This window comes from Mirounga leonina, unplaced genomic scaffold (genome assembly GCF_011800145.1).
Source record: "Mirounga leonina isolate KUSES-001 unplaced genomic scaffold, KU_Mleo_1.0 Mir_125, whole genome shotgun sequence".
In the NCBI taxonomy this organism is placed as follows: domain Eukaryota; kingdom Metazoa; phylum Chordata; class Mammalia; order Carnivora; family Phocidae; genus Mirounga; species Mirounga leonina.
Window position 1 is genome coordinate 29,503,048 of NW_023270305.1, and position 12,664 is coordinate 29,515,711.

The window sequence follows — 12,664 nt, forward strand, 5'->3', positions numbered from 1 at the left end:
AGGATTGGGGCGCCTGGGTGGCTCAGTCGTTAAGCATCTGCCTTCAGCTCAGGTCATGATCCCAGGGTCCTGGGACTGAGTCCTGTATCGGCCTCCCTGCTCAGCGGGAAGCCTGCTTCTCCCTCTCCCACTCCCCCTGCTTGTATTCCTGCTCTCATTATCTGTCTCTGTCAAATAAATAAAATCTTAAAAAAAAAAAAAGAAAGAAAGAACTCTTGAATAGTTAAATTATGAGAAACTCACAATTAGGAAATGATGCTTAAAAAAAGTAATTTATAATAGCCTCACCAAACACCTAGCAATAAACCTAACAAAAGGTATGGTAGATATAAGACATCTACAAAGAAAATTACAAAACACTGTTGAGAGAAATTAGAGGACCTAAAGTTTAGACAATTCAATATTCTAAAGATGTCAATTCTCTTCCAAATGATCTGTTGATTAAATGCATTCCCAATGAAAATCCCACCAGGATCTTCCATGGAATTTGACAAACTGAATTCTAAAACTTATATAGAAATGCAAAGGGTAAGAATAGCCAAGATGCTTAAAGAAGAAAAACAAGGTGAGAGGATTTGCCTACCTGACACCCAAACTCACCATAAAGCTACAGTAATTAACATGGTGAGGTCTTGAGGGAGGGCTAGACAGATAAACCAGTGGAAGAGAACAAAGTCCAGAAACAAACCCATCAAACACGAACATCTGATTTTTGACAATGGTGATACTGCAGGCCAGTGGGGGGGAAAGACAATTCTTTTCCCTCAGTGAATGGTGCTGGGACCAATTGGGTAGGATAACAGGAAAAAAAAAAGTTAAACAGAATTTGTCACCCCTACCTCACAGTGTACAGATACGAATAAATTACAGATGACTACAAACGTAAATGCAAAAAGCAAAACAATAAATCTTTTAGAAACATTATAGTATACTATTTTTATTAAATAAAACACATAAACACTATAAAGATTAATAAATTTGAATACACTAAAATTATGAACTTTTACTCAAAAAATACCATCATGTAAAGCCACAAAATGAGCAGATATTTGCAACACAAGAATCCAAATGAAGGGAAAAAAACCCTTATAATCCAAAATAAAGAACTACAAATCAAGAAAAACAAAATCACGGACAAACCAATAATTATAAGAAGAAGACAAAAGACCTGAACAGGTACCAAAAAAAGGGAAATCCAAATGGACAAACATATGAAAAGATGCTCCATCCCAATAGTAATCAAGAAAATGCAAACTTAGGGGCGCCTGGGTGGCTCAGTTGGTTAAGCATCTGCCTTCGGCTCAGGTCATGATCCCAGGTTCCTGGGATCGAGCCCTGTGTCGGGCTCCCCGCTCCGTGGGAAGCCTGCTTTGCCCTCTCCCACTCCCCCTGCTTGTGTTCCCTCTCTCGCTGTGTCTTTCTTTGTCAAATAAATAAAATCTTAAAAAAAAAAAAAAAAAATGCAAACTTCGTTACAATGAGCTGCTTCACCAGGTGGCGAAAAATACAACAGATGACAATACCAAGTGTGGAGCAGCAGAAATACAGTCTCTCATACACTACCTCTGGGAATAAAATGGGTAGAACCACTTTGGAGTACAGTTTGGCATTAAGGTAAAGGTAAAGATGCTTTACTCTAAGACCTGGCAGTTCTACTCCTACGTAACTACAGAGCATATGTGCAACAGGATACAAGTGAAAGAATGTAGTGGCACTACCCATAACCTCCAAAAATGGAAATCAGACCAATGTCTACCAACAATGAACTCTACTATATTCAATAATGGAATACTATGCAGCTCAGAAAATAGAGGTATATGCCACAACATCTATGAATCTTACAAATATAACGTTGAGAAAAAACAACAGAAAGAACACATACAATACTATTCTATTTCTATAAAGTGTAAAAACAGGCAAGGAAAAACTGTATTATTAAGGATGACAGCATTAGTAGTAAAACTGAAACTGTAAAGAAGATCAAGGAAGTGATCTGCATGCAAGTTACGACTCCAGTTATCTCTGGTAAGAAAGAAAGGAATAATGACAGAGAAAGGAGGCATCAGAGGCTTTGGGGGTAATGCTCTTTCTTGACTTAGCAAAGTCTCTACCTGGGTGTTCTTTTTAATCAGATGTGATACTGCATATTGACGTTTTACAAAAGCACTTGTGAGTAAAGAGCCTGGACTGAAGCAAACCTACTTAGGAATAACGCAGGTGTCCACCTGCAGATATTTGCAACACAAGAATCCAAATGAAGGGAAAAAAACCCTTATAATCCAAAATAAAGAACTACAAATCAAGAAAAACAAAGTCACGGACAAACCAATAATTATAAGAAGAAGACAAAAGACCTGAACAGGTACCAAACAGTCACAGAACTGTTTATTGGAATCTACTTAAAATAATTGTAGCATGTTCTACCTGCCTATCTCCTGTATTGGGTTATATATGGATTAGGGAACTTTTAGCGGGCATGAAGGACTGGGGTCGATGTGACTAAAACAATATAAAAAATTGGGGGGAGGGGCACTTGGGTGGCTTAGTCGGTTGAGCGACCGGTTCTTGGTTTTGGCTTGGGTCATGATCTCAGGGTCGTGAGATCAAGCCCCAAGGGGGGGCTCCGTGCTGAATGTGGAACCTGTTTGAGATTTTCTCTCTCTCCGCCCCTCCCCCCACCTGTATGCTCTCGAATGCACATGTGCTGTTTCTCTCAAATAAATAAATAAATCTCAAAGGAAAAAAAAAATTGGGGGGAAATCCAGGCCACAGTTTTTCAGTGTTAAGACCTTGGCTCTTGTCCACAACAGCCACACATGCCCCAAAGGGCAAAAGAAATTATATACTTGGGTAGCTGAGAGGCTTGCTGAGGAGATGAAGATGTTACACCTGCTGTATTTTCTGTCCTGTACCCTTTTGTAAAGCTAAGTCTAAGAGTATCACATTAAAGCCTATTTGTATCTTGTGAGTCTCACTGCCAATTCAAACCCATCATTTTGTGGTGTGTTAAAGTGCACAATAAAAAAAAAGTTCAGAAAGAGAAAAAGAGGCAAGAGAGGAGCAGATATTGGCTGTTATGGGTTGACTGTGTCCCCCACAAATTCTCCCTATGAAGTCCTAACAGCCAGTACTTTAGAATATGGCCTTATTTGGAAATAGGGCCATTACATTTGTAGTTGGTTCAGATGAGGTCATTAGGGTAGGTTCTAATCCAATATGACTGGTATCCTTATAAAAAGGATATATTTAGACACAAACATATGCACATAGGGAGAACACAATTCAAATATGAAGGTAAAGATCAAGGTGATGTTTCTGGAAGCCATGACAAGGAACACCAAAGATTGCCAGCAAACCACCAGAAACTACCAGAAGAGCATGAACAGATTCTCCCTCATAGCCCTCAGAAGGAACCAACCCTACCAACACCTTGATCTCGGACTTCCAGTCTCCAGAAACACAAAACAAGAATCTTTTGTTGCATAAGTCACCTGGTTTGTGGTACTTTGTTAGGGCAGTCCTAGCAAAGTAACACAAGCTTTAAGCTGTAAATCACTAAGGTTAGTTAAGTTAGCAAATCAAAACCCTTAAAAATTATGGCCTAACTTGAAAAGAGAAGTTTTTGGGGCGCCTGGGTGGCTCAGTCGTTAAACGTCTGCCTTCGGCTCAGGTCGTGATCCCAGGGCCCTGGGATCGAGCCCCACATCGGGCTCCCTGCTCTGTGGGAAGCCTGCTTCTCCCTCTCCCACTCCCCCTGCTTGTGTTCCGTCTCTCGCTGTGTCTCTCTCTGTCAAATAAATAAAATCTTTAAAAAAAAAAAAAAAAGAAAGAAAAGAGAAGTTTTTGAAACAGTTTACAACCCATTTCAGAAACAGGGAAAACCAAAATAAAAGCAATACACTAAAATAGTTCATGTTAAATGACTGAAGTTTCTGACTGATAAATTTTCTGAAGTGTTATCAGGTTTCCTTGACATAAGGAACTAGGTCTCCAATGCTCAATAAACTGGGACAAATAGGACCCCTAACAAATTTCTCACACCCACTCCTGTGTTTTTTCAACATGCCAACTTAATCTTACTTTTTTGGGTATTTGCTCACATTCCAGTTTTACTTCCCATTTTATTTTTTCTTCTTGTGTTTCTTCAACTTCTGTATCATCTATTCCATCATCGATTCTGTAAGAAAAATATCAAATAACACAAGAGTTTTTTCAACCTGAAAATGGTTCATACCACAGCATTAAAATTCATGGCTTCGGCTTATCTTCTACGTGCCCTTAAAAAAAATTCCAAATTCAAATTCTACTCCAAATACTCCAAGGAATAATGTACAAATTTATGATGAGCAATACACATCAACATGTGTTTGTAAGTAAACCATAAAGCTGAAATTTTAGATTACATAACCTTCACATTCTAGTCTCAGGAGCTATATAAACCACCCATTGATTCATCACTCCATTCATTCAACAAATACTGAGTATCCACCATATACCAGGCTATAGGCCTTAAATCTTGGGATACAACAATGAAAAAGACCTTGTCCCTGCCTTCTGAGAAATTTCTATGTGCTTGGGAGAAAAAAAATAAAGCAATTTTAATATAGTTTGGTAAGCATAGGAACACTTAGCCTAGATTTGGGGGCCAAGGATCTTCTAAGCTTAAAAGATATATAAGAGTTACCAAACAGTGGCGCCTGTCTTCGTCAGTAGAGCATGTGAATCTTGATCTCCAGGTTGTGAGTTTGAGCCCCACATTGGGTGTAGAGATTACTTAAAATAAATAAATAAATAAACTTTTTAAAAAAGTTAGTGGGGCTCTTGGGTGGCTCAGTCGGTTAAGTGTCTGCTCAAGTCATAATCCCAGGGTCCTGGGATTGAGCCTGGAGTCAGGCTCCCTGCTCAGCAGTCTCTCTCCCTCTCCCTCTGCCCCACCCCATACACATTCTTTTTTTTTTTAAAAGATTTTATTTATTTATTTGAGAGAGAGAGAATGAGAGACAGAGAGCATGAGAGGGAGGAGGGTCAGAGGGAGAAGCAGACTCCCTGCCGAGCAGGGAGCCCAATGCGGGACTCGATCCCGGGACTCCACGATCATGACCTGAGCTGAAGGCAGTCACTTAACCAACTGAGCCACCCAGGCGCCCCCCCATACACATTCTCAAATAAATAAATAAAATCTTAAAAAGAGGAACATAAGGGAGAATAGTATTTCAGGTAGAATGCAAGATGCCTTTCAAGGTCAGGAGAGAGCCTAAGTTATATTCAAATGGAAAGATGAAAAAGAAAAGTTGTTTCCAGACTCGCAAGGACTGAGAAGTTAACATGCAGACATTGTCAGACAGTGACTTGAGGATATTCTACAAAAACTAAAAATGAACCCAAGAAGGATGAAAATGGGAAGCTGGTGAGAAAAGATGTCACTGAAATTTACACCATAAATACAGGGGGCTGAAAGCAATTATGTCTGGACAAGTAGTGACTACTGAATAAAAGCTTAAGATAGGAGTTACATGCCAGATAAAGGTAAGGAATAGGCAATGAGCACATTCTCAAAACAAACATTTTACAAATGGAATGCACTACTAACTAGCACAAGAATGTGAATAGTGGGGCGCCTGGGTGGCTCAGATGGTTGAGCGTCTGCCTTCGGCTCAGGTCATGATCCCAGAGTCCTGGGATCGAGTCCCGCATTGGGCTCTCTGCTCCTTGGGAGCCTGCTTCTCCCTCTGCCTCTCTCTCTCTCTCTGTCTCTCATGAATAAATAAATAAAAATCTTTATAAAAAAAAAAAAGAATGTGAATAGCGGTTCTGAGCTTCTTGCAAAGTTATAGGAGGAGCTCAGGCTTCACAGCTTCATCTGATTCAACAGCTTACCACTGATCTGTCCCTAGTCAGAGTCTCAGAGCTTCGTCTATCAGATAAGGCACCAACTTGTGAGACTCTACAGAAGCTATCACAAGAGCCAGTAAGCCAAATACAAGGAACCTTCATTGTTCCAGTTATCAGTAATGAATCATCTTACGGAGTAGGAAGCAACCTCTCCTGAGGCAAAGCAATAATGACAATAATGACTACAAGAGCAGTAAAAGCTGGGCGCCTGGGTGGCTCAGTCGGTTAAGTGTCTGCCTTCTGCTCAGGTCGTGATCCCAGGGTCCTGGGATGGAGTCCGGCATTAGGCTCCCTGCTCAGCGAGAGCCTGCTTCTCCCTCTCCCTCTGCCTGCCTCTCTGCCTACTTGTGCTCTCTCTCTGTCAAATAAATAAATAAAATCTTAAAAAAAAAAAGAGAGAGCTGTCTTATGCTTACCGTATGCCAGAAGCGATTCCATGCATGTTACCCACATCACAACAGCCTATGACATACGTACTGGTGGTTAAAAGCCCATTTTACAGATGAGAGAACTCAATTACAAAAGGCTTATAAAACTTGCCACACACCTACTTAACTGGTAGAACTGAGATTTGAGCCCAGACAGGGAAAGCCAACTTCCTAGGCAACACATCCACCTGAATAGCTACTTGACATATTTTTAACAGAGCCCAAACTGAACTCTTGACCTAATCCTCCTGTTATTTTTTTTTTTTAAGATTTTATTCATTTATTTGAGAGAGAGAGTGTAAGAGAGTGCGCACAAGCATGAGTGGCAGGAAGGGCAGAGGGAGAGGGAGAAGCAGACTCCCTGCTGAGCAGGAAGCCCAATGCCAGACTCCATCCCAGGACCCTGGGATCATGACCCGAGCCGAAGGCAGACGCTCAACTGACTGAGCCACCCAGGCACCCCTCTCCTGTTATTTTAAACAGCAACTCGACCCTTCTAATGATACTGACCCAAAACTCTGAAGTAACTTAGACTCCTCTTTCATATCCTCAATCCAATCTGTGACAAAATCCAGTTTATCTTCAAAATACATCCATTATTTGGCCACTTCTTGCTACTAATACTATGATCCAAGCTACTCTTGCCATTACATTCCACTGTCAACACAACCACAATGACCCTGCTAAAATGTCACTCTCTGTTGCAAACCTTCCAACAGCCTTTCATCTCATTCAGGGTAAAAGCCAAAGTCCTTCTTATGGCACCTACAAGTCCCTACATGATCTGCCTCCCTGACCCTATCCCCGAGTACCTCCCAGCTCCTACTTCTCTTCAAGTCCTGCTACTCTAACTCCATTCCAGCTGTCATTCTGGCCACTTTCATCCCATCACCTAATCACACCATGCTCACTCCACCTCAAGACCTTTATACGGACCTTTATATTCTCTCTGCTGGAAATCAACCCTTCTCACCTCTCTACTCAAATATTACTTATCAGTGATATTACTGAGGCTTTCTTTAACTAACTTCTTTAAAATATCTACATTCTCCCTACCATCCCATCCTCCCTTCCTATCCTCCTACCCAGCTTTCATTTTCTCCATGGCATTTATCATCACCTAAAATACTATCTATGTGGGCGCCTGGGTGGCTCAGATGGTTAAGCATCTGCCTTTGGCTCAGGTCATGATCCCAGGGTCCTGGGATCGAGTCCCACATCAGGCTCCCTGCTCGGAAGGGGGCCTGCTTCTTCCTCTCCCTCTGCTGCTCCCCCTACTTGTGCTCTTTCATTCTGTCAAATAAATAAATAAAATCTTAAAAAAATAAAATAAAATACTACTTATGCATTGTCTGTGCTGCAAGAATATAAATCTCATGAATATGGAGATTTTTATCTCTTTATTTATTGCTATAGTCCCAGGGCCTAGGATAATGGCAGGTGCTCAAGAAATAAGTAAACCTATTATAAAATTACTATGAAAAAACCCACAAACCATAAAAGCTAGATTCCTGTGACTTTATTTAAAACATACAAACAGGGGCGCCTGGGTGGCTCAGTCGGTTAAGCGGCTGCCTTCGGCTCGGGTCATGATCTCAGGGTGCTGGGAACGAGCCCCGCATCAGGCTCCCTGCTCAGCGGGGAGCCTGATTCTCCCTCTCTCTCTGCCTGCCTCTCTGCCTACTTGTGCTCTCTCTGTCAAATAAATAATAAAAAATAAAAATAAATTTAAAAAATAAAACAAACAAAAAACCCTTTGTGCAATGAAAATGCCATAAGCAGAGTCAAAAGACAATAAAGCAGAAGTAAAATATCTGCAGACTAGGGATCCTAAAATTTTAAAGAGAAGGACCAATGGAGAGAAAAACAGGCAAAGGCTATGAACAAGGAACAGTTCACAGATGCTCTCTGTATATACCATTCTACACCTAACATTTGGGCAGAAATCCAGAAGTGCATTTTATGCAGTTCAGTAAAGTTTTTGTGAATAGAATCTTATGTCCAACACATTTTCAAATTGATAGATGCTATTGTTAACATGAAGCTATTGTCTTGTGATTCACCTTGCTAAATTAATGGTTTATTAACGTTCCTCTTATTTTCTTTTGTAGGTGGATCATATCATCTGCAAGTAACTAGTGTCTTTGTCTCTTTTCAGTATTTATAGATCCTATTTTATGTTAGTCATTTTTGCCTTAGAAACACAGAAATCAAATCATGGGTAACTTAGTCATAGATATGCCACTTAACACTGTGCAATCTTGGCAAGTTATTTATTCTCTCTGTGCCTCAATTTTCTCATCTGCAAAAACAAGGACAGTATCTTTTCTTCAAGGTTAAGATTAAATGACATATTTCATGTAAAGCACTTAGTAAAACTCTTGATGGTAGCCTGAATTAAGGTAATAGTTTTAATTAAGGTATCTGAGATAAAGTGAACAGATTTGAATGATATCGGGAGGCAAAAATCAACCAGAATAAGAGATATACTGAGAATGAGAGAAATAAAGGAACAAAAGGCTGTGTGTCTCGGTTTCAGCTTAAGGAAATTGGGGAAAACACACAGGTTTAGAGGTTGGTTTTTAGCACTTCAAACAGAAAAAAAAAAAAAAAGTAAACGAATATCTGGGTGTAAAGAAACTACACTCTACACGTCTCTAAAAATGAGATCAATAAATGATCACCCTTTGGCCAGCGGCGTCAGTTCCTTTCTCAACCTAAAGGAAACCCAAATCGTGTTTGCTGCTTTATTATGGTCTTTAGGGTCTTCTGATGCAAATCAATGAATTAAAGGCAAACTATTCACTATTTGCCCTCATTGCTTAATGAACTTAGGGTTTCGGATTTTTCTAAAAAAAAAAAAAGTGTTTAGCATGTGTCAGTGAGAAATGACAAATGATCTGTCCTCTAGGAGCTGACGGTCGGTGGAAGGAAGAGTACTGTGGAAACACACGGAGGTTTCTAACCGGATCTAGAGGGTCAGGGGCGCAGAGAAAGGGGAGCCTCCCGAGATCGCCGCCTGGACCCCGATGCTCCCCTCAAGCAGGGTCCCGGCACCTCTCCCCGTGGCAGCTTACGAAAGGAGCCCCATTGCCGGCTTCCATCCCCGGCGGCCCCAGAGCGACCTCTCCACGTCCGACCCCCGTGCCTGCCAGGCGGACCCCACACGCTCGCCCACGCACTCCCCGCGCGACCCAGCGGCGTGGCCCACACGCGGTCCCGGCAGCCTCCAGTGGAACCAAAAGGCGGAACCCGACTGGGGCCCCTGTGATCAAAGCATGAAAAGATGGGGAATCACCTTTCATCAAAGTCCGTGGTCGGTTTTTTACCCAGGGCCGGGTTGGGGGGTTTGGAGAAAAGATTCTCAAAATCCATCACCCTCGCGAGGGCCCCGCAGCTAGAGTATAACTACCACCGCGTGAGGAGGAGGGACCCAAAGCCGCGCACAGGCCACAGGTCGCCCCACGCATGCGCCGCCCCGCCCCCCGCGCACGCCCGCTCCTTCCTTCCCCGCGGCTCTGCGCAGGCGTCACTCTAATTGCCTTATTTTAGGTGCGCTTATTGATCTCTTATCTAATATTTATTAGAATTCTTAATCCTTGGGAGTCTACTTTCTTTTATTTTCATTAGGGGTAATGGGTATTCCAAGTGGAGAGAATTGTATCAAGGCAGGAAAATAGAGGGGCGCCTGGGTGGCTCAGTCGTTAAGCGTCTGCCTTCGGCTCAGGTCATGATCCCGGGGTCCTGGGATCGAGCCCCGCATCGGGCTCCCTGCTCCTAGGGAAGCCTGCTTCTCCCTCTCACTCTCCCCCTGCTTGTGTTCCCTCTCTCGCTGTGTCTCTCTCTGTCAAATAAATAAATAAAAATCTTAAAAAAAAAAAGGCAGGAAAATAGATCACACATTTGGGAAATGGAACTGTTGAGTTTTGCTTACTCTAATGCCTGTGGAAGTTGTGGAAATAATGAAAGCCTCAAACAGTAGGCTAGGCCGGTGACATAGAACCTGACTGGCTCCTACTAGTGTCTGATTCCCAACATGAATCAGGGTCCACTTCCCAGACAAGCAAAGGAAGTTGTACTTTGTCCTATTACAGGCAATCCTTTTTTGGACATGAATCATTACGAAAAATTGAGAGGAAAATTGAAATGAATTAAGGTATTACCCCATTTGGAGGAAAGTACTATATTACAGAACTCAGATTATTACCATACATACATTTTCATATCAAAAGTCCAGTATAAGCAAAAGATAACCAGGCCACGGAAGGAAATGAAAATGATAGGTAAAAAGCAGCAAACATAGCAAGAAATACTGACCTGCAAAGGCATCAGATACTAGCCTTTTCAGATAAAGACTATAAAAGGCGAAGTATATTTGTGGTAGATTTGTTACAGGAAGAGACCACTGGCCTTGAGGAGTGAAGGACCAAACTTTCCCAGAAGATAAGGCCTACTACATTTGAAAACAGCTGCTGCTGATGCCAGCAAGTCTATTCAAGGTCATTTCAACATACTACTAAGCATCTGGGCACCTGCTTCTGCTCGTAGCCCCCCTCCCTTTTTCCCATGCCTTCCTCTTTAAAACCCTCCAGCTTCACCTGGACAGGGAAGATGGTCTTTGAAACATGTCAACTGTCTGCAAATCTCAAGGGAAGTAGGCTGGTTCTGCTATAGACTGAGGGACTTAAGTCAGCAAGCAAGGAGTGCATAGGCTTGAAGCCAAGTTAACTCTTAAGACCAATTAGAGTGCTTTTACAGATTGATTTTTAAAAATGGACCCAATTCTCTCTCTTTTCCTATATCCACATCGTTTGCAATATGACTTTGTAGCTCTTCCCATCAAGTGGTAGGATCTATTTGACCTCCACTTAAATCTGAGTTGAATTTGTAACTTACTTTTGCTAACAGAATGCAGCAGAAAAGGCCTGACAATGCCAAGCCGGGGCCCTAAGAGGACATGTGTCTGTCTCTTCTCTCTTGAACTCCTGCCTTCTCCAGAACAAGCCCAGGCCACCTTGCTGAAGAGAAGGGAGAGATATGTGGAGGATAAGACAAAAGGAGGAGAGCAACAACACCCAGTCAACAGCCAGCAAAGCCCTAAAAACAAAGCCACCAAGTCAACACACAGCTGACCACAGAAACACAGTGGAACCCAGTGGAGAACTGAAGAACCTCCCAGATGATCCCAGTCCAAACTGCTGACCAGCATTGTAAGCTAAGTAAATAGTTATTTTAAGCCACCAAGTTTTAAAAGTAATTTATTATGCAACAAAACCTGATAAAAAGGAAACTATAAAAAGTGACATTAAGGAGCTGAAAAAGAACCAAGTGGAGCTTTTAGAATTTAAAAATATGATACTGACATTAAAAACTCAATAGATGGTATGGTACTCTTAAAATGTGTTCACAAATTCTTTAATACTTGTCCCTTCAAAAGATGGAACCCAGTCCCCTCTCCTTAAATGTGAACTAGATCCAGTGACTTCTAACATATACAGTTTTAGATAGTGCCCGACTTCTGAGGCTAGGTGGTAAAAAGTACTGCAGTTTCTGCCTTCCTCTCTTGAATCGCCTACCTGAAGGGAAGTCAGTCACCATGTCAGAAAACACCTGTGAAAAGCCAGCCATGTGAGTGAGCCACCTTGGAAGCTGATCCGCTAGTGCTTCTCCAACCTTGTAAGAGACTCTGGGATAGAACCACCCAGCTAATATTTCCTGGATTCCTGATCCAAAAAAGAAAAAATAAAAAGATAAATGTTTAGGGGCGCCTGGGTGGCTGCCTTCGGCTCAGGTCATGATCCCGGAGTCCCTGGATCGAGTCCCGCATCGGGCTTCCTGCTTGGCAGGGAGTCTGCTTCTCCCTCTGACCCTCCCCCCTCTCATGTACTCGCTCTCTCTCATTCTCTCTCTCAAATAAATAAATAAAATCTTTAAAAAAAAAAAAAGATAAATGTTTATGTTACTGGACTCAGGCCTTTGGACCCAGCAATGGTAGAAATGAGGCTGGATCCAACATTTACAAACACAGGCAAAGCTTTAATATAGGGGCAACAGCTGCAGCTGGAGGGAGACACAGTCATGACAAAGGGGTCAGACTGGCTCTCTGAACAATAACCAGGGAAACTTTTAAAGAGGCTGAGGTGGGAAAGGAGTGATGTTTAAGCATGTAGGGGCAGGGAATTCTGGGAAATTGGGGGCGTAGGCTCAGTTGACAAAACATGCTTCTTCATATATCATTATGTTTCATTTGCATGTTGTCTCTACCTCTGGGTATGTGTTTTAGCATAATAATAAGGGGAAAAGTCAGTGAAAGGTAAATTTGCTGCCCATTTTATCTCAGACTA

The 12,664-nt window shown here is 42.0% G+C and overlaps 1 protein-coding gene across 4 annotated transcripts in view; it reads right to left on the reverse strand.

Moving 5' to 3' along the window:
* Nucleotides 1-9,774, reverse strand: part of ZC3H8 (zinc finger CCCH-type containing 8) — a 33,107-nt gene extending 23,333 nt beyond the window's left edge. For 3 of the 4 annotated variants that reach the window (XM_035001058.1, XM_035001057.1, XM_035001056.1), the window contains exons 1-2: nt 9,619-9,773; nt 4,081-4,177 (exon numbers count right to left, since the gene is read on the reverse strand). In XM_035001058.1, coding sequence (XP_034856949.1) covers nt 4,081-4,177; nt 9,619-9,695 — 174 coding nt within the window. In that variant the 5' untranslated portion in view covers nt 9,696-9,773. Of the gene's footprint in view, nt 1-4,080; nt 4,178-9,618 lie in introns of all 4 variants that reach the window. The other variant, XM_035001059.1, reaches the window with a different exon arrangement.
* Nucleotides 9,775-12,664: the final 2,890 nt, after the last annotated feature.